Here is a 25,668-nt window from a genome sequence, read left to right as displayed (position 1 = left end):
AAACCAACATGTTTCTGACATAAAATCACAGGAGCTAACAAATTGTGAAAATAGTGTGGTTTGTTTGGGGTTGGTTTTTTTCTTTCTTCTTTTTTTTTTTTTTTTTCCCTTGAGCTAAGATTTCTGATAGTGTGCAGCAGGTAATGGTACTTATTTGTAAACTGGCTATTTATTAATGCTCTCTGATTTTTTTTGCTGTTGCAATTTGGATATTTATTTTGACAACCAAAAGTGGCCCCTATGACTTGCTTATGTGCAAGCATTGTTCTGACATCTTTGAAAAGTGACGCCCCTCTTTCGCTGCTAGAGATATGTCAAGTGTGATGTGAGTGACTTCCCACTACTTATGAATAGGGACAAAGGCTGTGGTATCCTTATCTAAGAGATGCCACTTAAAGCTTCGGACATAGTGGCGTAAGTATTCACCAGGTGTTTAGTCTAAACCTGGTCTGTACTGAGTAAGTATAAGATGAAGCATGACTTTTATAAGTGGTGATGATGAAGCCAAATGTGTTCTGTAGGCATTTAGGATCATAACTGGCAAAAGCAGATTTTTACATGACTTGAATTTTATTACCTTCTTAGATATAATGGATTTTACTGTGGGCAAATAGTTACCATAAAATCACTCTCTTTAGTGAGTACCCAGAGTTAATTTACTTATTTGTGCTTATGTCTTGGTGGCAATTTATTGTGAAAGTAGTTATGTTTAACAACCCATTGAGCAAGTGAATAATTCTTTAATGCTGTTGTACCCATTTCCCAGTGACCATCCATGACTTGTCAGGTACTAATCTTTTCAAAGGGTGCAGTTTTCTATCTGCACCAGGGGCTAAATTGGAGTTGAACAAAATAGCAAAGAGAGAACGATGAGGGTTTGATCAATTGAAATGGTCCATTTCTCCTGCAGTTCGAGAGAATCAGGGAAGATGGATACAGCAAGTGACTTGCAATGTAGCTGATCTCCTTAACTTCACTGACAAAATATGTGCTGCGCTCAAGCATTGTTCACAAATTATCACTGTGTAGGTTGCCAGCAGAATGCACGAGCTCTGCAAAAGTGGTAGTGCCCAGTGGTTTCTGAAAGATACAGAAAAACCAAGGGGAAAGTAGCCCTAATATTTTTCATGCAGCTGTTGCCAAGAAACTTCAGTCAAGCATAATCTCTTATCGATTGTGGTTCCCTTGGCTTAGTAATGATATAAGTTAGACCACAAATTCAGTTTCTCTAAACTGATTCTGATGTGACCTATCCCTGGCTCTGATAGCAAAGAACCTGTGTAGTGTGGATTTTGTGTTGTTTGTTTGTTTTAAACTGAGTATGGATACCATAAGCAGATGAAAACCACCCAGTGGAATTGCAGTTGAAAAATAAGGTAGAAGTTCAAGTCACTCATGCGTTGAAGTGGGGGAAAAATTAGTATGCAGCTAAAAGCTTATGAGTAAGTGAAGGATTAGTGTTAAATGTTCTTAATAGCCACGTGTTGGGAGGAGACACAGGAGCTGACCTCTGTGGAAAAGGTAATGCGTTAGCTGTCAGTATAAAATGTCTTGTGAGCCTTGTAAAGAGCAAAGTAGCTATGTGGAGTTTGTTTGGTTTGTAATCCACCGTGGAAAGTGTGTTGGCAGGATGCCTGCTGCAGTGACCTGTGAGCAACAGAAGCTTTGGAGCATAGGGGCTGAAAGGTGTTGGTAAAGGCTGGAGATGGATGGAGCTGCTGAGTTCCTTGCAGGAAGCCCTACCTGAATTGTCTGTTAATACCTACTCGCCTGTGCATTTGGGCTTATATAGATGGTGAGTGTCTGAAAGGGCCCCTTGTGGCAGCTCCTACAGTGAAATCCCTTGCGTTATCAAGGTGTGATTCATGAAAGCTCTTGTCATCCCTTTCCTGCTGAATGATCTTTGGGGTTTCTCTTTAAGTGTCTTGGGTAAATGTCTTGAAGGTATATGGGGATGCTGGTGTGAGGCTTTTGGGACTATGAAGGCTGGCCACTCCTGTTTTAAAGTTTGCTAGATCATATTTGATTCTTGCAAGCATCCAGATATGTTTCCAAAGATGTACTCAGGCCTCAAACAGAAAAGATTAAATAAGCTCTGATCGTGTATGTGATTTAGCAACATAGGTTTCTCCAGCTGTCACTTGGCCCTGTCTCTGTGAGCACCTGGAAAGAACACTAGTCATCACCCAGGTATTAAGGGTACACAGAGAAAGGTTGTGGGATCAAAGGGCATGGATATGCTGAACTTTTCCTTTTCTAATTAGTAGAAAGGAGATGATCAGAACATTTCCCTCTTGCAAGAAAGAAGCAAGGATGCTTAAAAATCAAATTCAGTGATCTCAAGGAAACAAGACTCAGAGAAAGTTCTTGTTCTGCTGCTGACAGCATTTTCATTGTTTTGGTAATCTGTTCCCAGGAGTCCTTTCACTTTCAGCATTAATCCCACTCCATGTTTTCATGACATCTCATAAACAAGAAACATGAGGCAAAGATACTAAGAGGTTTTTATTAATTTTATTCTTACTTGTAAGGTGTGAGGTTTAAGTACTTAATGCATGTGGAATGCTTTGAAAATAGAAAGTGAAACAGTATTTTCTGGTATATTTTTTCTCTGGGAGTTTATCATGTAATGCAGGGTTTGGGAGTATGAGTCCAAACGCATAGCTGCTTTGTGACTTAGCTTCTCTTCCTAACTATTCTAGGATAAAATGTCTATTGGTGTAATTTGTAAGCCATAAACTCTATTGTCTCCTAGTTATTTCTCCGAAGAACAGGTACCTAACCCAGTGCAGAATTACAGAATTTGCAGGGCCCAGTTTGGAGAGGTTATTGTTTTTTCCTTCTTAAAAAATGGAAATTATGGAATTTTTGCTCACAGAGCATCAAACAACACTGACTTGGGTAGAAAATAAGTAAAGAAACCAAACCAACAAACAGGTGTGACAGTTTAACATTTTACATTGTATTGTCATCTTGATTTCTTATTAGAATTGGAAATAAAAATGAAAGCTATGAACAGTGTCCTAAAATTAAGTGTCAACATCTGAAAAATGAGCATTTTTTGTGTTCTATTTAAACAAATGATTTATAAAGATTTTCAACTCTGTATTGGTTTTTTGTGTTTTATTCAGAGATAGAAGTATCCTTTTTTTTTTAGCATGCATTTAATGTCTAGTGGTCAGCTCTACTTAACTCTTACTGCTAGTGTATTTTAAAGTAGAATTTGAGTGTTTTCTGATTCTCCTTAATCATATTATTAAGATTGAAACAATTTAAAAAAATACTTCTAATTACTTCAGAGTTATATAATAACTCTTATTTTTCTAATTCTAGAATTATACTTCTAATCCGTTCACCTGGATGGAAGCAGATTTGCCTTCTGGCTTTCACATGTCAGGAAATAATTGTCCTTGCTTGCAGGGTTGGGTGAATAAAGTATTTTATTTATTTGTTCGGCCACTGAAGCAAGTCACTGCAAATGCTTGTTTGGTTTGTTCTGATAGAAATCTTCATCTAACTTGTTTTTCATTTTGAAAGAAAAATGAAAGAATTTCTTGAAGACTTGGGAAGATCAAATGAAAGATTCCTTCACTGAAAACAAAATTTTGTTTTCATCTGAAGTAGTTTTTGTAGCAGCAGAACACATAGATGTCTCTGAAAAAAATCAACTGTGAGAATTGCCGGTCCTTTGGTGCACAGGCCAATGGTTAGAGCACTTTCTGTGGTTAGATTTAAACTTTCCTTTTTCTATAAAATGCTTGTACTGGAGCTGGGCCAGACGATGAGAGTGCTGTCTGGCTTCCCCGCTCAGCCAGCTGTGGTAGGGAGAGGAGGTGCAGAGCCTCCAGCCGTAGCCTGGTTTCATGTATTGGAGTATATTACATGTGGGGACACACTGTCTGTGGGAGACACCAAGGCAGCATCTGTAAGATAGATTAATAGCACTCATGTTTGGAAAGAAAGAGGAAAGCCTTTGAATCCTCTTGGTTAGAGAAAGGACTTGAATCTCTCATCCTGGGCCAATATTCTTTGAACAAAAGAGGGGGCTGGTAGTAACTCTTTGCTGTAGATTATCATTCAATTTTTAGTTGAAAGCACTTAGGAAAGTGAGTGGAAATAATGGATAACTTGGTGTGACAGAAACTCTGGGGTTTTGGGTTTTTTTTCCTAGTAAACATTTTTGGTAGCTCTCCCCCATCCAATTCAGCTTGATTGGAAATTCCAAACAGTATTGCTATAGCACAGGGTATTACTAGCTGTCAGGGAAAGTGGTGACTCTTGGCTTTTTCTGCTCTTGTTCCTGTAGGGAGAGACTGAGGTATTCTGAGGAAAGCAGGGTTCAGGTGTGAGGGACAGCTGGGCAGCAATGCAGGGTGACAGATCTGCCTTCACTCCCTGTCATGGTCTCTTTTATGTGAGGTGTATATTTTGGAGCAGGTTTTAATCCCCTGGGAAGGAAAAGACAATATGAAAGGCTGAAGCAGGAAGAAAAGGAAGGGAAGATTAAAAAGAAAAACTGCCTCTGAATTCACAGTCTAACCAGCCTATGAATTCTCACAAATGTTGAATAGTGTTTCTCCTCTGTGCCATGGTGAATGAGTCACAAACATTGCTGCTGTGCTTTTTCAAATCCTGTGTAAAGAGGGGAAGTAATGCTACTCCAGCTCTACTGACTGGGAACTGAGGAACAGCAGGGTTATGTGATTTATCTGCAATCATATTAGGGATTTGAGGCAGTGAGGCACCAGGAGAGGAATGTTTGTACTTCCAGTCCAGCACACGGTTATATGCATTTCCCCTAAAAAAGCGTTTGTGTATACTGGAGAAAAAGAACAGAAAGCCAAATTAAATGACAGGCAGAAATAGTCGTTTGTGATATTTCAGTAGTGCAGGTATGCTTTTGGCCCATGTAGAAGCACTTGTGGAAGAATTACTATTTATGAAGAGATTTAGAGCTATTTCTCATCCATGAGCTATTTACTTCTTCAACTGAGCTAACATCTATTAAACATTCATTCTAAGTAAAATACCCTCAAGAGTCAATTTAGGTAAACTGCAGTACCTCTTTCTAGAGTAAAAATTGCTTTGCATAATGCACATAGAAAAATCCATTAAATTAATTTTTCTGTTTCAGTCTTTATTATATGTTGAGATTAAAAAAAATATTTTTTATGAAGAAGTAGGGAAGAAGGGAAGAAAGCACCTTTGTCAGCTGCATAAAGGGACAGTCAGAGCTTTTGTGTGTAACGGATTTTTTTAATCATGTCTTCAATTTTCTTCTCTTTTAAGTTGAATATGTTATCATGACTGCAAACTTTCACACTCCCATTGTCATAAACAATAGTCTAATAACCTTTAGAGCTTTGGCATTTTCCAGCCTGGCAGCCAAATGAATGTGTGGAAGAATGTTGAAGACAGAGACTTAAATCATGTTGCAATACACGGTTAGCCTGTTCTTTACTTCAAATACTGTATGGTATTTTTAAATGCAACAGTGGATGATGTTTGAGAATTAGCATCCCCTTTGATTACTGTTTGAGAGGACAAGAAGCTGCTTTGGGTTGGAGGTAAGAAACAAGATGCTGCTGGACTGTGCAGCTTGATGAGCTCAAATCTTGGGGGGGTAGGAGGGAGGATGATGCAGGTGAGACCTGCCTAGAGGTGGGAAAACTGGAGGGATTCAGCTCATGGTCTGGGTTGGGTGATGGTTTTAGAGGGTCTGTGGTCTCCTAGCCTTGCCCTGATACATTGCCACTCACTGTCAGAAGTTCAGCTTTATTCTAGTTTGGGTGTTATCAGGTGTTCAACACCCTAAAGGTTAAGACCTAGCTGTTAAGGGGTAGGTCATTAAGTGGCACAAAGAACCGGTGCACATCAAACTTGGGGGCTATCATTAAGGGATGGGACCACAGCCGCTGAAGTCAGGGATCATTTTGTCCTTAGCCTCTAGTGTATTTTTTGTGAGATTATAGAAAGGTTTTAACAGGTTGGGTATTCCTGTAAAATGTCCTTACATTTTTTTACCAGAATGTTTTAAAGACACAAACCCAAAAATACCATTTTGGATTTTGTGCAAGCATCCTTTGTTAATTTAACTTTAAATTATTCAGTATTGCAAGAGGGTAGGGGAATACCAGTAGCGCATCAGTAGATAGTAACATTGCTTTTGTTGCTACAGTTGTCCAGTAAAGCTAATATTTACCTGTACATGTGAATCCCCTCCCCATGCCCCCACCCAAGTACTATCAGCTATTTCCAAGCTTAGGAAGGGGAGTCAAGTAACCAACACCAGGCTCTGAGCTCTGGGTCAAGGAGGGCTTGCAAGTTACTGAGAGTCAGGTGAGCCGTACTAACTCTCCATGTTTATCTCTGAACTCTCAACTATTGTGCATCTCCTTTAGACTACTTTAGCTGAATGTTGGAAATAAAAATCTCTAGCTGCAAACCGTTACTCATTTTGCTGATCTATTTGAAGTTGATGTCACCTGCTGGTACTTGTAAGTGCCATGTTGTCAGAGATTGTTTCTCTACAGCTCTGCAAGCAGAATAGATGTGTAAGAATATTCTAGTCTGCTTCAGTCTAAATCTGTGAGACTAGTTTAACCTGCTTTGCTTGTGGGAGTGGGTTTGAGTTAGCCCACTGACTTTGCTGAAAGGAGGTTAGAGAGTACTTTCTACCATCAGAGCCATAGGCAAGGGACAATAACAGGTAGCAGAGCTACCTGCAGAAGACATCTTTGTAGAGCCTGTGACTTGTCACCAGTGCATATACCTTGCATCAATACAGGTTAAAGAGGTTGAAGTGTGTAAAAGTGCTCACGGAGGTCCAAACTATACTAGCAGGTTTGGTTTATGCCTGTTATGACCATGGTAGAAGAGTTCTTACATTTTGGTGTCCCAGCAAACTCTTTTGAGTGTAGACAAAGGCACAGTGTTGGTTCTTCCACCTCATCTAGCTTTGATTATTTTAAAAATCTCTGCTTAATAAGAACCCACCCTTATCAGATAATGCAGCATTAGCTTGCTGTAATTCTGAGTCCAGCTGAACAAGTTTAAAGCTATTTTCAAGCAATCAGATTTATGTAAGAAAGATTTATCTCTGTAAACATCCAACAAGCCCAGCCAAGCCATGTTGGGACCCTGGCTTGAGAAGATGCTAATTGCTGGTGTTGGTTTTTTTTTTTTAATTTTTCTCTGCTCTGTGTATTATACTTGCTGGTGGCATTCTGGCAGTCAAACTGCAGTTCACAGTTCAAAATGCAGATTTTATTTTATAGAATCATAGTATCACAGAATGGTTTGGGTTGGAAGGGACCTTAAAGATCATCTAGCTCCAACCCCCCTGCCATGGGCAGGGACACCTGCCACTAGACCAGGTTGCTCAAAGCCCCGTCCAACCTGGCCTTGAACACTGCCAGGGAGGGGGCAGCCACAGCTTCTCTGGGAAACCTGTTCCAGTGTCTCACCACCCTCACAGTAAAGAATTTCTTCCTTATATCTAATCTAAATCTACCCTCTTTAGTTTAAAACTGTTACCCCTCATCCTTTCCCTACATGCCTTGATAAAGAGCCCCTCCTCATCTTTTCTGTAGCCCCCTTTAAGTACTGGAAGGCTTCTATAAGGTCTCCCTGGAGCCTTCCCTTCTCCAGTCTGAACAACCCCAACTCTCTCAGCCTGTCCTCACAGGAGAGGTGCTCCAGTCCCTGATCATCTTCGTGGATTTTATTTTCTACTTGTTGTTTTCTCACATGACAATTTTGCCATCTATCTTTCTTTATAAAATACTCAAATTGAACTCTAGCAGCCACCTTTTCCCAGCTAAAAGTAAATTTCTGTTGTTGTTCTCCTTCTTCCCCCTTATAAAGTACTGCAAGCACACTTTAAAGTAGCAGCAGTCTGGAAGGTTTTTTCAATAAATTCTTTCTTTCACATTTTCATACTTCTATACATGACATGTTATAAAAAAGTTGATTTACAGCAAGAAGTAGCAGATCTCTTGGCAAAATAATTTCAAGTTCATATTATATTAAAAAAAGGTAAATACTGGACTAATATAAACCAATTATGAACAACTGAGCATACTCAATAAGCCAGAGTCTTGCAGTAAGGTATTTGCTTTAATAATGAGAGTATTTAACCTTTGGAAGCACTGACTATGGATGTAGTGAATTCATTGTCATTGTAAGTCTTATTCATAATTTCTGTCTTTTTAAAAAGTTTTCCTGTCACTTAGTGATAAATCATAAGCTTGCTTTAAAACTTAAGTGAAACATTCACTTTCTGATGCAGAATATAAACTTCTTGTTCACAGAGATCTTTTCTGCACTTAAGAATCTGGTTGCAGGACTTCAAGTTGCTGTCTTGGTCAGGGGTTGGACAGTCTATTTATGTTGTATTCTGCAATTGTTATAATGCACTCACCTAGTTGAATCATATCTGGGGTTTGGTGTAATTAATATGCCTACTGATTTTCCACAGTATCAAACAGACTCTTGCAGCTCTTGGGGACAAGTGAAGTTGAGGAAGGAAACTCAGTACATTGCACTGCTTAGGTGTTAGACGAGGGGAGATCTGATGATTTAGCAATGATGATATAAGAAACCAGAAAATGACTTCTATAATGATTAATTTTCTCATCTCTGGCAACCATAGAAATAGTTCCGAGAGCCTGCATTTGTAGTTTCTACTCTGTTACTGTGCCTACAGTAAATTGGATAATAAAATGTGAAAACAGGTCACCCCTAAAGACTACTAGTTTGTAAAGTGACAAGAGATTTGTGGATATACATAAATATATGAATGTATGTGTATTTCCTCCCTATTGTCTCGGCTCTTTATTTCATAAGCGTTTCTGCAACTCTGTTCTCCACTCCTTGTGCTTTGCTGATTACAGTAAAGTCAAGTGAGCCTACCTCAGAGTCAGCATTTTGGTCATGGGACTGTGCCCCACAGGGCTATGGGGAAGATAAAAGTGCCAAAGAAATCTCGATGTATGTTGCCATCAAAGGTTTCCAAAGCATCACGAAAACAAATGTGTTTAAGTTAGGTCTCTTTGAGGGTGTGTTGGGGTCGGGGGGAAGGGCACTAACTACTTGTTCACTGTGTTATACGTTGCAGTAGTGTCCCATTTTAGACTTTCTCTGACCTGAATCTGTCATCTGTAAGAAAAGGCTATTTTGAAGTGCATGGAGTCCAAAGAATGTTTTTCCCAGCCTCTCCTGTATATCATTTAATTCTCCATATGTTAATGGATGTAAGTAAAATACAAACAGCATGCAGACTGTAGTAGCCGAAAAAATGTCATGACTGGTGGGTGTTTTAAGAAGAAAAAGCAGTTTTAAGAAGGGCTGTTTTTTCTTTGTGAGATTATATTTTACCAGTCTCGGTGAGTATTGTAGCCCTGTCAGATGCTGCTCGTGAATCGGAAAAGGAGGTGGGAGAGCTGTTAAAAGGTCTAATTCTAAAAGACAGAATAGATGCAAGATGAAGTTTGAATGATGAGGTAGAGCTCTGCTTCAGGTCACTGGTGCTTCTATGAAGGCTTATCAGTGTTGTGCACTGGAGTGAATTTGCCGGTGATGGGAGCTCCTTGTGCGTTTGCATATCAGGCTGCAGAAGGGAGGTTGTAGGTTAGCTGTCAGCAGGCAGCGCAGGGCACGTGCGCCTGCCCCTGCAGCTTTGCACCGAGGGATGTCTGCGCTGTGGCTGGTGGCATACGGTGAGGTTGCTGCTAGGTGTGGCGTGTGAAGAACCTGCGATTCAGTAATACCTGAATGAAGCAAAGTAACTTGCTCTTGGATGCCAGGAAAGTGTTGGATTTGTTATTTATTTAAAAATACCAAACCAACCAAATTAAAAAAACCTCCCCCGAACCTGAAAAATGCTCGTGTTTCCTCTGAATTGTTTCTATCTCCCTTCCTCCCTGGGTCTTGCTTTGGCCTATGTCCCAGAAAGTCTGCCATTTCCCTTGTTTGGCAGAAGAAATGGGTGCAAAAGACCAGTGGGTGCCCTTGATGACCCTGTTAGATTGGCACATGAATGGAATGCTCATTTATGTCAAACACCACCTTCTCAGCTCTGGGCAGTATTTGAATGGCATGCTCTGAATGCCTCTAGTGCTGGTATCACATTGCTTCTTGTTCAGAGCACATCTAGATAATGATCATAGAATATGATGTGACTGGTACAGTAACTGTTGTCACATAATGATCACAGAATATTATGTGACCGGTACAGTAACTGTTGTCACTAATGCACTGTTCCTAACACTATTGAATTGCATTGCATCTAGATTAACAATGGGGAGAATTGCGTCTAATTCACACAGTAATAGAGTTCCCAATGTGGTCATGCCTGAATTGATCTTTTTTTGGCACTGGCAGTGTATTGCTTACTTTCCAGCCCTATTATCGGAGCATCTTGAACAAAAGTTGGAAATGTGAAGTGGGGGATTTGAAAATGGGGATCTGGAAATACTGGTGTGAATACTTAAAAGTGGTACAGTGGAGGGAAATTCCTAGAAATTGTTTTTACCCTATTTTTTTCCACAATAGGTGCCAGTGTACCTCTGAAGTGCTGGTATGGTGGGTATCCCAGCAGGTACTTTTGTATCCTTTTATCTTTTTTTGTGTCCTTTTAAAGGAGATGGTGTGTATGGTTATCATCCTTTCTATTCAGTCTATGTGCATGCTTTCTCAGTTCAAGTTCAGCCACGTCTAACTCACTCATGCAAGCCCTTTTGATTAGTTAATTTATTGCCCTTAATGAATGTCTTTCTGAAATTAAAAGGCTGGCGCATGAAAACTTCAGCACAGGACCTTTGCTGGGCCTATTTGTTGAGCAGCCCAGTCCTTTTAATCAAGTTACTGAATTGCTCTGTTCCATCAGGCATGGTCTGGTCTCTTGAGTCTCAAGGAACTTGGTTGCAAAAAGAGGAAAATGTTAAACCTATTCTAATTCAGTAATCTATGTTCAGAAAAGGGTAAAATTGCTATTTAAGTAAGTGGATAATGAGAAGCCAATTTTTAAAGGAATTACTAAGTCTGCAAATATGCTTTGGCAATTTTTCATGGCAAATTCAAGTATTAAGGTAATGCAGTTTTCAAGGTTTTGATTTATATGGCTGATTTTACAGTTCTGCTTTACTCTGTAGAACAGGGTGAAGTGCTGTGCAGAAGTCATCCTGGGAAGTTTATTTGTTGTGATTATTTGAGACTGCACTCTCAGCCCAATTGACTCTGCAATACAGAGGCTGTGCACACTTTTGGAGGGAAAGGGGCCATGTTGTCTGCTTGGTGCTGTGAAGAATGGAAGAAAATACTTGCTGAAACTCCTAGATGAGATATAGAATGAATGTCTAGGATTAAAAAAAGATATCCATAAATATAAACCACACAACAAAAAGACACTGCAAAATACTATAAAGTCCCTGAGTCACTGCTTGTTATCCCTTTCATAGGTACGTGCTGAAAACTGACTGGAGAATTGCTCACTTGGCTAGAGTTATTGCTGCGTTACAATATTGGGTTGAAACTACTACATTTCTGAGAGCTCAAGTGGTAAATTCATATGTGGCCTCCAAAATGGAAGGTCCAAAATTAAGAACCATCTTTTCAGCATGTCATTTGGAGGACGTGTCTTATTCCTCACCACTGGTTTTAATCATCAGGGTGATTAAAAAAACAAAACAACAACAAAAATTAAACAAACTACAAATAGGATAGGGTGATTTGCTGAAGCTCTGTTGGGAGGTTGCACTGGGAATTTGAATTTGACTTTCCCAAGTCCTGTTCCACTGACCCATCATTCAGAGCAACCTCTCCTGGTCTAAGCTAATGCTAAGAGAGAAGCTATGGCATTAGATACTTGTCTGATTCCTGTATCTGTATTGGTGGAAATCAGTAAGAAGCTAGGCACCAAAATGGTGTGGAGCTGTCCCTAACTCTGTATTTAGTGTTGCCTTCATTTTTTAAAAAAAAAAATTAGCAGTCATCTGAAGCTAATTGCCTCAAAGTTCTATCTAGATCAGCGCATTGTTGTTACCTTATGCTGTGACCATAGAGGAGGTAAGAGCTAGGTATAGGAGCAAAGCAGCTTAACTGTAATTGTGATATCGTTATAGAAGTTATTTCTTGTTCAACTTGGAGGAAGCATGTGAACAATTTCAAGCAACATGCAGCTTGATTCTATGGACTTCTTAGGATTGCTTTGTTTTAAAGACTACCATCCTTTTTGGGGACTGTACTGGTGCTAACTCACTGGAAGGTTTAAAATAGTCTAGAACTTCCAGAAGTCCCAGATCAGAATGAGCAAATGAAATTAATTATGCCATCAGATTGTGTTGAGTAACTGAATACAAAAATCCATTTAGCAATCTCTCATCAAAGAACACATAAAACATGGAAGAGCTCTACTTTAACCTGCTATGGAGACTTCAGTTTTAGCTCTGTGATCTTGATAGATAGATCTGTTAAAGTAACTTTTTTAGAAGAATTTCATGAATAAAGACATCTATATTAGTATTTCTATCTATGCCTGCGTAACCCCTAGTTCTTGCATTCCCCCATATTTAAGTATGAGCAGCACATTATCACATCCCTCTCTAGAGTGCCTTAGAGCTGACAGGGAACTGATCTTCCTGCTGCCCATTGTGTGACAAGGGCTTTTTCACAGTTTTTTCAATTTTCACTGTGACCCTGAGGTCTGGCAGGGTAGAGTTGGCAGAACAGAAAGGATGTAGGCTCCTCAATTCCATCCTCATTTCCTGAAGGTGTTTTTATTTGGAGAATATTTGGGTTTTGCTTATTTTCCAGCAGTCTTTCTTGAATGCAAATTCCTGGATAAACATTCTGGTAATCCTATTTTAGTTATTTAACCCAGGACAATAATTAGGCCTTGTGTGTTTTAAAAATTCATACTGTGCAGGCACATGTGGCTGAATAATTGATCTGGAAAGTAAACAAGGAAACCTCAGCAAATGGTATCACACCCTGTGAAGACAGAAATATATCTGCTATACAGACTTAGTGTAGGATCATCATCATCATCTTGTACGTGACAACCAGTGCGAAGCTGGTAAGAACATGGAAGTACACGGCTTTGCCCCAAAGCTATGTATAAGCCTTTTCTTTCCAATGCTTTTTACAGAATGTTTTTAAGCATGACTGTAAAGTGAAAGTACTTTTTTCAGTACTGTTGCCTCGATGTGACTCAGTAGTAAAGGGCTGTTTCAGTTATTGTTATTAGTAGGTCTAATACATTAAGTATTTTCCAGGTCAGTATTAATTTAAATATATGGTGGTTATGGGTGACAGCCTATGCTTTATAAAGGCATGTGTAATTCACTTATTACCACGGGTCAGTTACTGGCTCCTCCTTGGTGGATGCCAGACACTTACAGTCATAGCAAATTCAAATACCAGAAAAAGAATCAATAAACTTTCCATACTCTGAATTTTTAATAAAAGCCATTGGGAGTACTGCACAATGCTATGGAGCAGATTCTGTATAGCAGCTAGATAAGAAATATTATTAATGTGAAAGGAACTATTGATCTTTCTGAAGCTTATCCATTTCTTGAATGCTGTTCCTCTGAAGACAAAGAATTATTTTTTTGAAGCACGTCTTTGTGGATCATGGCACATGATTGGTTCTGGGTTTTTTTAAAATACCATTCGTATTGTCAGATGCATAAGAGAATTTAAATTTGTTGTGGAAAGAATTAAAGCCATTAGGGATATAAGTTTGGGTAGAGCCACATAATCAAGAGATGGTGGGAAATGATGAATAACACTGCTGAATGTTTCTTGAACAGAGCAATTGGGATAAAATAGGGCAGGATCAGAAGTACCAACTTCCCATACAAGTTTTTAAAGGCAAATCTGGGAAACAAACATGTCATCAATCACAGACTGCTTCACCTGCAAAATGGTTCTGAAATTTTAAAATTAGGCTTTTAGACTTGTAAAATATTCCCTCCTTTGGGTTTGACCAGATGACCTCCAGAGATCCCTTGAAATTTTAAGTTACTCTGACTCTCCACCTTTTTTTCTCTGGCGAAAACTATTTGGTAAATTTAATTTCAAGTACTTTTGTTTTCCATGAAGCTCTATTTTGTGAAGAATATAATGCTTATTTAGAGCAGGTGGTTACTTCCCCCTCCCCAGTAGTGATTGTGAATGGGAAGGTACAAATTAAAGGAGGACTGTGCTGCTAAAAAGAGTGTCGATACTGTGGGTGTATAATCAGAAGTTAAAATGAGATGACGCATCAGCTAGGAAAAGAGTTCTGTTGTTTGGCACAGATTTGCTTGAAATCAATGGCAACTATATCAGCATTTTTTTGGCCCTATGTTTTTTCAGTCTTTTATATAACCCATAAATTCACTTAAGTCTAGCAGAAACCTCTCATTTGAGAGTTATTTCTATACAGTATATAGTGCAGTCTCCTTAATTTTTTCATTCATTTTTGTATTGAAAATGTAACCCCACTGTTGACATGTTATTAAGGTTTCTGCACTCAAAGGTCAGTTCCCCCTGGAGTCTCCTTTGGTCGGGAAGATGGCATATATTAAAATTTTATAACAATTCCCATTAGTTCCAATCCTATAATCTTGGGATCAATCTTTCTGCCCTTCTTCACAGCCTATCAAGTGCAATAAATGCCTTAGGTGAGCAATAAAGTGATTGGAATTAGATTCTTCTGAGCAAGACTTGTTTGCATAAAGGTTTAAACCTGGCCACAGTTGTGCTGATGAGGCTCCTTTCACTTCAGGTGAAAGGAGCTGCTAACACTTTCACATATAAAACAGCTGATCTTATGAAATAAGATACAATAAGTATGGATGCATGTGGATGCAGGGCTACACTTTTAGTGATAATTTCTTTCACTTCACAGTCTGCTCTTTGTACACAATTAAAAAAGAAATAATCTTCTCTTAAGTGTGAATTGATAACTACACCAAGGTTTCAAAAGGAAAAGGGTATTTCCATTCCCAAGAACGAGTATTCTCTTCCCAATAATGGTATCTGTCCTTTCTGCTTCTCTCTCCATGGCTTTGCTTGGGATTTGCTCTTCATTTCGGTCAATGCAGCCCCTGGGAGAACTAATTAGAATTGGAGAGTCCCTCACAGCTGTTAGGAAGGGGATCCAAGTCATCCAAGAATATGCTTAATTTGATTTGCATATGAGAAGACTGGCCTGTGGTAGTCTAAGTAAGCTCTGTGGGTTAGCAGTTTTGGTGGGAGTGGAATTGAGAGCAGAGGCCAGAATTCCGCTTGTCCTTCAGTCACTGTAAAAGGAAGGTATTGAACAAACACCCGTGGCTGGAAAGCTGGATTTCAGATGTTTCCATCAAAAAACTTTAGATAAGGTCAAGGCAATTATTTCTTTTCCACAGACTTACTCCACTGTGACTAACACAATGGTCTGGTGCCTCTGGAGACTATTATGCCCCTGGACATTATTATGTGGATAATAAGATTAGCTTAAAAGCTTGGAGACAGTCACCAAATTCATATTTTCAGTAGGATAAATTTTTCTCAAACAGCATGACTTTTCATAATTGATTGCATTTTTTAAAATGTCAGGCAGTGTCCTGCTAAGTTGATTGATGAATGCAATGGGTGAAATGTAATATTAAGGTAAAAAAAATAACACAGCATTTAACAAACAAATCATGGTTTTCTTTTAAATCTCCTCTTGTCATGGTCTCTTTGAAGGATGCTGCAACATATCTTTGAGAACTAATATTACAGCTCACTGAGTATTTGTGAATGAGTAAGATGTCTGTCCTCTTGGCCAGCTCTTTAACGGGGAGGATGTTGCCAGGGCCAAACCTCCATGATGAAACTATTTGGATGAGCTGTTCCTTTTTACTTTTGTAAAGAAGCCAAACTGTCAAATACCTTAACACTAAAATGATTTATTGAGCTATGCTGCGGTTGTGAAGGGTTTAGATAGCTCCTATCACCACCGTTAGATCTGAAATGTGCCCCACTGGGACTGATTGATCACTCAGTGCTTCTCAGTGGGTAAGTGTGTGAACTGGACCGAGAGCTGATTGAGCTGCCAGGTGCCATTACAGAAACTTGTGACAATTCCAGCATTAGGTGATCCTGTGCTCTTATATAATGTGATTGCTTGACTGAGTTGGTGATTATTTTTTTATGGTGTTTTTTTTTTTTTTCCTTTGAGTTAGGGGAGGGGAAAAAGAGTTAGTATCTTTCGCACCTTTCTCACTTTATGTAGATGTTGAGTTGTCCAGCAAAATAAACAAGCATGGCAAGGGACTTCTGTTCTCCACTTCTGTGTCTGTATATAACTTCAGACCTGCAAACTTCACTTCTCATGGATAAATGAATATTTAAGAGAACCCAAAGAAAGACATATGGATTAAATTAAGCACTTAATTTCTTCAGAATGTGGAGAGCCTTTCACATGTCCTGTGCAAACTGATGAGTCACATGAATTTATTTCAGGCAGTAATGTCAGCAGTTCGTCTTGGTGGATGCTGAAAGTGAGTTTAAATGTTATTTAAAGAATGGAGCTGATGAGCTCCAAGGGGTTGGTTATCTTCTGATATGTTGAGTGGGGGAGATAAATACCTTTCTTAATGTAGGTATACTTAATTTAATAAAATTTAATTTGTTTTCTTCAGAATGTATGCTTTTCTTGTTGCAGATTTCATAACACATTGTTTTTGGTACAGAATCACAGAATCATCTAGGTTGGAAAAGACCTTGAAGATCATCTAGTCCAACCATTAACCTAACACTGACAGTTCTCAATTTCACCATATCCCTAAGCACTATGTCAACCCTACTCTTAAAACCTCCAGGGATGGGGACTCCACCATCTCCCTGGGCAGCCCATTCCAATGCCTAACAACCCCTTCTGGAAAGAAATGCTTCCTAATATCTAGTCTAAACCTCTCTGTCCTGGGTGTGTGGCCTATAGTAGACTCCTACTACAACATCTGCCCTGTTGGCCTTCCCCCTGATTCTAACGCAAAGACACTCCACCACCACAAGTCTTCACTATACTTGTGCTTGAAGCAATCATAACAGTCCTTAACATACGGCGCCACTCCACTGCCTCTCCTTCCTTGTCTGTCCCTCCTAAAGAGCTTGTAGCCATCAATTGGTGCACTCCAGTCATGGGAGACATCCCACCGTGTTTCTGTGATAGCCACTACATCATAATTTTCCTGTTTCATCATGGCTTCAAGCACCTCCTGTTTGTTACCCATGCTGCGTGCATTGGTATACATGCACTTCAGATGGGCTGATGTCCCCAGGACCTTTTCGCATTTAGAGGTCCTAAGTCCAGCCTGACCTTTCGCAGGTGTTACCACAGTTACTGATCCATCAGTACCACTTGCATCTTTGTTGTGCTGCATGTCTCCATCCCTTGCCTCCACTGGGATAGCAGGGTGAGGGTCATCGCTGGCACAACAGCCCACAAACTGGTAATCTACCATGGGACTTATGTCTGGGAGTTCCAGTTTTGTCCCCTTCCTCCTTCAAATCTAGTTTAAAGCTCTCTCAATGAGTCCAGCTAACTCCTGCCCCAAGATCCTTCTTCCCCTCTGAGACAGGTGCATCCCATCTGATGCCAAAAGGTCTGGCATCCTGTATACTAACCCATGATTGAAAAATCCGAAGCCCTGCCAGTAACACCAGTCTTGGAGCCATAAGTTCATCTGTTGAGTTCTCCTGTAATCTTCTTCATCCATCCCTGCAACTGAAGGGATGGCGGAGAGCACAATTTGTGCCCCCGACCCCTTAACCAGTTTCCCCAAGGCTGTGAAATCTCTCTTCATTGACTTAGGTCTTCTCCTGGTAATATTGTCGCTACCTACCTGAAAAACCAGTAGTAGTCCTTCGGTCTCACTAGAGTGGGGAGTTTTGCCATGAGGTCCTTCACCCAGGCCCCAGGGAGACAGCAGACTTCCCTATGAAGTGGGTCTGGTCCTTCGACACCCCTCAGAATGGAGTCACCCCCTATAATGACCCTTCTGGGGTTCTTTTTAGAATTGGTTTTAATACCTGGTCTAGAGCGACCCAGCCTTGGTGGACCTTGATCTTCCTCCTTGTTTGACTCATTTTCTTCATTCAAACGTTCCAGGGCCCCGTATCTATTGTAAAGGGACACCATGGAAGAACCTCATGATATTCACATGTGCCCTCTTCTTGAGCTTGTCCTGGTCCCTCTGGGTGGCATGCTGTTCCTCAGGTGTGTCAACTGAACCACTCAGCTTGGTGTCATCTGAAAACTTGCTGAGGGTGCACCTGATCTCACTGTCTATGTCGTTGATGAAGATATTAAACAGTACTTGGCCCAGTACAGACCCCTGAGGGACACCACTTGTCACTGATCTCCATCTGGACATTGAGCTGCAGACCACTACCCTCTGGATGCAACCATCCAACCAATTCCTCATCCACCGAACAGCCCATCCATCCATCCAAACCATATCTCTCCAATTTAGAGAGAAGGATGTTGTGGGGGACCATGTCAAAGGCCTTGCAGAAGATCAGATAGATGACATCCGTAGCTCTTCCCTTGTCCAACTGATGTAATCACTCCATCATAGAAGGCCACTAGGTTGGTCAGGCAAGACCTGCCCTTGGTGAAGCCATGCTGTCTGTCTCAAATCACCTCCCTGTCCTCCATGTGCCTTAGCATAGCTTCTAGGAGGATCTGTTCCATGATCTTCCCAGGCACAGAGGTGAGGCTGACAGGTTGGTAGCTCCCAGGGTCCTCCTTTCTACCCTTTTTAAAAATGGATGCCATGTTTCCCTTTTTCCAGTCACCAGGGACTTTACCTGACTGCCATGACTTTTCAAATATGGAGAGTGGCTTAGTAACTATGTCAGTCAATTCCCTCAGGACTCTGGGATGCATCTCATCAGGTCCAATATATTTATGTATGTTCAGGTTCCTCAGGTGGTTACGAACCTGTTATTCTCTTACAGTGGGAGGGACTTTGCTCCCCCAGTCCCTGTCTTGAGGTTCATCCACTTGAGGTGTCTGAGAAGAAAGGTTACCAGTGAAGACTGAGGCAAAAAAGCTGTTGAGTACCTCAGCCTTCTTCTCATCCATTGTTACCAGTTACTTCAAGTTGGTCTTTCCTCTCTTGGCAAAAGGGAGCAAGAGCTGTTTGAGAAGAGAAGCAAACAAATTAGCTTTTTGTGGAAGGGAAGGAGAGCTATAGACCAGACAAGGAAATTGGGTGGGCTAGGTAACAATTTGGTTGGATTTGGATCCAACCAAAGAACTTGGATGAGGAGAGATAAGAACAGGGGAGAGACTGGTGCTGTGAAACAGAGTGGTAAGGAGGAGGGCTGAGCTGAGATACATGAAATACAGGCTTAAAGGGTTGGGTAGGAAGACAATACCAACACAAAAGAAATGTTGTGGTAGGGAGAGCAGAGTGGGTTGAGAAGCTCTCAAGGAACCGGTAGCTACTTGAACAAGGAAATTTGATAGTGTATTGGTGATCTTAGCCCAAATGAAGAGCAGAAATTGAGACTAAGCTAAGGGTAGAAAAGAGACAGGGTAGGCAGAGGTGGCAGAAAACAGGAAGGATGAATAAAAGAGCAGTGTATAGCTATATAGCCGTGCTACAGTCTGGAATGGGACCCGAGATTTCTTTTTTCTTTTTTTTTTCAGTTGTTGCACATCTATAATTTATAGCAGAGCTCCCAATGAAAAAAACCTTTGTTAACCAAGTGCTTGCCTCCCATCATCTCTGCTACAAAGATCAGAGTATTGTATGCCTATGCCAGCAACCGTCATCAGGGAATAATTGCTCTCCCGTGTGACATGAACTGAAAGTGGATGAGCAAAGCTTCTTTGTACAGAGTCCACTGCCACAGGTTGTGTTCTGTCACAGCCTTTACTTTGCTATGGCCTACAGTAGATAGAAAAGTCTACTGCTGCTATGAGGTTCCACTTCAGCTTGAACAGTGGATATTTCTGCAATAAAACCCCCTCTGTCTTGTTGATGTCTGTAAGTGTTTGGTACCACCAAGTGTTTGTTGGAATGGATTGTCTGCTTATGATTTGCTTTCTAAATAACTCTGGCATATTTCATGTAGCTCTACCCTCTGAAAAGCAAAGCCAAGCACTTGAGGATCAGGAAATGCCAGAATAAAATATGCCAAGTGGACTTAATTGAGCCTCTTAGTTTGTGTGTGTTATGACACTGTCTTTTATGAAGTGATCATATGCCTTTTTTTCTGTGACAATCCTGCAACAGGAGGGCCTTTGCCATCTTAGGTGGCAATTTTACCAGTCTTATTAAGAGCATATATGTTTGTAGATGACTTAGGCCATAGCTTTCCTGCACCAAAGATCAAATGCTGCAAATGCAAGTGACTATGAGGACTTCACAGCCCTTTGAATTAAATGACATCTTTACATTGACTTCAGTAGACTTTAGAATCGGATTCAAATTGAGAAAAAATTTGGACTGGAATTTTTTCCTTCTTCAATGACTTAATTGATGGGAAGACATGTAGAAGAACTGCTTCAGTGGAGCTCCATTAGTTTTAGAAGCATGTTTGTTTTTTTCCAGACACTAAATAATACCAAAAAAAAAAGGTGTTTTTTTCTGTTTTTAAAATATTTGTCTGGATGCCTCACTGTTCAAGGGTGATTCTTCATGCAATTCATTAGAATTCTCCTTAGGTGGAAAAACATCCCAAACAGTAAAGATTTATGTTCCAATCTAGTAAGGCAATTTACAGTGTTGTAAAGGATCTAAAATTAGGTGAAAAATCAATTCCTTTTATAATCAAGGGAATTGCAAAGAACAAAGCATTTGGTAGTGCAAGCTGTGTGTAATTGTGATGGAAGATTCACAATACTTCAGCCTTAGGATATCACTTCAGAGCATTTTAAGTATCTTGGAAATCTGCTTAGCTGTATTGCTTATCTTTTTAATCAAAGAATATTAATATAAAAAACCCCTATAAAATTATTTTGATCTGGTTAAAAACAGTTACTGAAAGCAAGGCTTTCCTCTGACATGTGGTTACTATTTCCATATGTATGTTGCAAATTTACTGTAAGGGTCTGATCTACTTTCTTGGTGTGCAGCAGCTCTGCTAGGGATAGTACTCTCACATAAGTCTCTGGAATGCCTTGGTAAATGAGAGAAAGCTCCGGTTGGGAGAGCCACTGGAATCCTGCAGAAGCACCAGGGAAATGCCACTCCATAGCCATAAAATTATTTTAACTGAGCAAATAGTTTTGAATGGGTACTTTATGTAATGGATATTTGTCTCATTCCCTGTGTTTGCAGAATGTCCATGAAGAAGGTGGTAATGTGCTCAGTGTATTTGCTGTTCAATAAAAGTTAAGTAGCACACAACATTCTTCAGTAAATATTGATTTCCATTTCTATTGCATACTTGTAACCGGACAGTGGGTGATACTTCTTCTTTCTGATTTGACCTTATATGACCAAATATCATGGAAAGAGGATTTTTTCTTTCAAAGGCATGGAAAATACCTCCTTTAATAAAGTTTTGTCCCTTGCTGCTCTGAAGGGGAAATGCAGAGAGATTTCTTCCCTTTTTTGAGTGAAGATAGGTGGGCTGGTATAATTATGATCATCTGTAGTAATCATCACCCTTTTTGGAGCAGCTGCAGACTTTGTGCAGGGAAGTTTACTGGACACTTGACTCAGCAGTCCACATCTACTTTCTTCTTTCTCTTGCCAGCTGAAAGAATCCTATCACAACTCAAAAAGCATCTGTTTGTGTTTGAGACAAAGAACGTTAGTGCCACACTGTGTGCGTCTTCTGCATTCCACCTCTCATCTATTAAATCTCATTCTAGAGCAGCAGACTCAGCTGTCCATAGTTGGCAATAGGAGTGACATTGCAGTGCTGCCAAAAAAGGTTGGGAAGCTGGCCAAGGTGGAGACAGGACAGAAGGGCTGTGATAAGCATGGCAAAGAAAAATAAATACAAAGAGAAAGTCAGAGGTAGACAGTTTTGAAAAGGATTTAATGAGAACTGCTCCTTACTGTGGGTTTTTTGAGGGGCAGTTCTGGCTTCTGTCTTCTCAAGAGTCTCAATCCTGCAACATGTTGAGTGTCTGAAGTGCCACTAAGGGGATATTTAGGGGCAGGAACACCTTGTTATGTTCATAACCACTTTTTAATGGTCTATTTCCTTTTCTTTCCTCTCTCATGGCTTTTGTGGTCTTCCTCGACTATTGCCACAGTGCTACAGTGACAATAGTTGTCCCACTAAACACTGTAGAATGAGTTAAGGGCATTAAAAGGTATGTTTTGGGCAAATTACTGCCTATATCCAATCTAAGATTCTGCCTCTGGAGGTGACAGGATTTTGGCTGTGGTCAGTCTGGCTGTGGGATGGGTGTGGAACTCCCAACCACTCAAACCTCACTGTCACTCCAAAAGGGCAGCAGTTGGTCTGATTTAATTATTGACAAGATACGCTATAGGTTGTATCATATGCCTCTTTTCTAACTAAAGAGCATGTGGGTGCAGCTATTGTGTTGGCAGTAGAGGACAAAATGAGTATCCCAGATCTTACCTTTGGGATAGTACGTTGGCGACTGGAAAAAGAGTAGCACCTCCCCAGTTTCACAGGAGCTCTGTTCAGTTACAGCAACTGTGCATTTAGGCCCCATAATATCTGCTTGGAAGACATAAATTGTGTGTGGTTTTGGTTTGGGGTTTTTTTTGAGGCAAAAAGGGGGAGAAGGGCTTCAGTCTTACCTTCTGTGGTTTGGAAAGACTGCCATTCTTTTTTGAATAGACAGAGACATTGGCTGTCATGGTGACTACTTGGAGGTCACCTTTGAGTCCTACAGGCAACAGGTTGATAAATGAGCTTAATTGCTCAGTGTGGAGACTGTGTTTTGACTTGGAATTAGTGAAGTAGGAGCCAATGCAGTAATTTGTACCTAAGAATTTGTTGATCTAAGGTGGAGGAGTATAGGAAATCCTAAGGGTTGTTTGGGTAAGCACAAACTGTGTGAAGGGCAATGTGCTACAGCAGCAGGAAGTGCCCTGTGTCATTTGCCTTCCAACTGAAGATATTTTTGCTTATTTTAAAATGTAATTTGTAGAACGGATGTCTGTCTTGACTCCCCATGATCAGCAGGGAGACAGCTAGCCAGAGGAGCTGCTTTCTCCCTCTGGGTCACCAGTAAACCCCATAGTAATAGGTGTATTTGTGGTCTGCTTATAAGCAGATGTGGGTGTATAAGCATTTGTGATCTTGCTTATTTGAGTGGTGGTAGGAATGAACTGGACAAGCACAAGTAAGTGCTAATAGTGTTAAAGTCCAACAAGCTAACAACTAATATGTAGCTCCTATTTTCCCCATCCTTTCTACCATGAATTACATTACCCAAATGTTTCACTTCTGATAGTCATAGTGCTATATCAAGCCAAACATAATTATCTAAGGGGTTCACCCGCCTCTGTGTGGTTTGACCTTGAATGACAGCTGTGTATGATGCAACATTCTTATGGAGGTGAGCAGTAAAGTAAAGCAGAACACTTACAACTGGAAAGTGTATTGTGGGCAGAGACTAGAACAATGTAAGTGTAACAGAGAAGAATACATCAATGGTTTCCCCAGCCTAGTCTGCCAGCAACACCAGATGAAGATAGAAGCAGGTCCACTGCATCCTCATTAACAGATGGGGAAGGTGAGGAACAGTGTGGTCTTTTAGGTATTTGCTGTTTGGGGATGTCAGGTTCTTGGACATGCAGAGATGTGTGGATGAGAAGCTGAGGTGCAGTTCGGCATTCTGCCTTGGGGTAGTTTAAATCAGCTTACGCTTTGGGTAGCCTCTTTCAGTGTCTTAGAACAAAAAGTATTGTGCTATTGAAATACAAAGAAGTGCCCACTTTCTTTTGATGGCAGGTCCCGATTTTGCTGATGCAGTGCTAAGTATTTGCCAGTTTAGTACCAGGCAAAATAAGGTCAGACAACTGGCTAAGCCAGGCTAGATTGAAATGGTTTCTCCTTTCCTGTAAACATTTGTGTTTGTTCTCCTGTAAGCTAACTGGCTGCCGGTTGTTAGTTGAATAATGCAGGTTTACACATTGTTTGATATTTGTACATGCTATTGTGTTTTTGAATTGCAATGAAAAAGACATTGGAATGACAGAATAGAGCTGAGTTCCTCCTGCTTGGGGTGTCTGGTGTGTCAGTTCAGTTTTCAGCCTGTGCATGCTTGAGGGGTAATATCAAAGGTTCCTTGCCTTTAGGTCACTATAAATGATAAGCATTTCCTGAAATATACCACTCTAAATGTCATGGTTTAAATAAAATTATTTTTTCTTGCCAAAAATTTGAAATGCCTGAGTCGTGGGTGAGAAATGAAGTGATATTTGGGCAAAATATTTTGAATTTTCATGCAGTCAGATTAAAAAGATGATTTTGTGGCCTTTTAATCTTTGTTAGACTAAATATAATCAGAAATATGTTTGTTTTTTTTTTTTTTTAACTCAAAGTGTTTTTGAGGAAGCATTTTCCACTTTTTTTAGCAGGAAACTTCTATGTGACCTTCTATCTAGTTCTAAGAATAGTATTACTTCTCTGTTTGTAGATGGGGAGAATAAAATTAGGTTTTGATGCCTTGAAGCTTTTATCTTACTGTTAGGGGAGTTTGAGGCTATTGTTTTGAAAAGAAGACAAAACAGAGAAGAATTTTCGAAGATAAGAAACTGGAGATGAGAATACTGGAGATAAGGCTATAGAAAATACAACTTCTGCTCTGAGCTGACTTTTTGGTTATTGCTTTAACTACTAAGGAAAGGCAAGGCCAGCATCTATCAAACATGCACGTTCCAGCAAAGTTAAAAATTACAGCCTGTGTGGCAAATAAGAAAACCATGATATTGTTAACAAACTAAGAGTCTTTATTAGAGTCTGTAGCAATGAGTTTGTTTCCAAGCTTCTTTTTGCTTTCACAGACAATTTTATATAATAAGCAGGTTTGAGGTGTTTTCATTTTGGACATCAGCTTGAAGCTAAGACTAATTTTTCTAACAAATTGCTAAGTTTCATGCAATAAGAAATACTAATTGTAAAGGGCAGCAGATAAATAAGCTGAGGGAACAAGAAAGATTAATACCCTTAAAATTGCACAGCAATTTTAATTAAAGTTTTAATTTTAAAATACTGCAGAGAGAAATTATAACCCATTTTGAACAATCAGAAGGTAAAAGCAACTTTAAATATTTAATTTTCTCAGTGCAATCTTTGAACAAAATTCTGAGGGGGAAAAGAAATCTCTAGATACCATATGTCTGAGTTCAAATGTGTTCACTGACTGAAAGGAGTTATTCAGGAATTAAAAAATATCAGAGTGAAAGATAAGGTTTTAAACAGTCCTCCCTATTTATCACTGTATTCTACTAAGCCACCTTTCTGCTCAGAAACCAGACTAAAATTGCATTGATTTGTTTTACCTTTCTTGAGTGTCCCTTGAAGGAATGCATGGGAAGTACTACACCCCCATAAAAGATGTTTGTCTCTGTATTAATAGTTACTCTGTAGGCAATGTGTTAATGAGATGTTCAAGAGCTTGCAGTTTTGTTCACAGGGTTTGACCAGCCAAAGTTATCAAGCATTGCAATTGGCTTCCTGTAAAGTCATTTATGGATG

General features: G+C 39.9%; 1 protein-coding gene across 5 annotated transcripts in view; it reads left to right on the top strand.

Annotated features, from left to right (window-relative positions):
* CPNE4 (copine 4) overlaps positions 1–25,668 on the top strand; it is a 243,293-nt gene that overhangs the window by 10,923 nt on the left and 206,702 nt on the right. Inside the window, exon 2 of one of the 5 annotated variants that reach the window (XM_074840046.1) lies at positions 10,555–10,600. The exons of 2 other annotated variants lie outside the window; for them this stretch is intronic. In XM_074840046.1, coding sequence (XP_074696147.1) covers positions 10,582–10,600 — 19 coding nt within the window. In that variant the 5' untranslated portion in view covers positions 10,555–10,581. Of the gene's footprint in view, positions 1–5,450; positions 5,568–10,554; positions 10,601–25,668 lie in introns of those variants that run through there. 2 more of the 5 variants (XM_074840050.1, XM_074840049.1) reach the window with 2 other exon arrangements.

This window comes from Strix aluco, chromosome 1 (genome assembly GCF_031877795.1).
Source record: "Strix aluco isolate bStrAlu1 chromosome 1, bStrAlu1.hap1, whole genome shotgun sequence".
Taxonomy (NCBI): Eukaryota; Metazoa; Chordata; class Aves; order Strigiformes; family Strigidae; genus Strix; species Strix aluco.
Note: the sequence above shows the minus strand (reverse complement) of the source record. Positions and strands in the feature narration are given on the sequence as shown.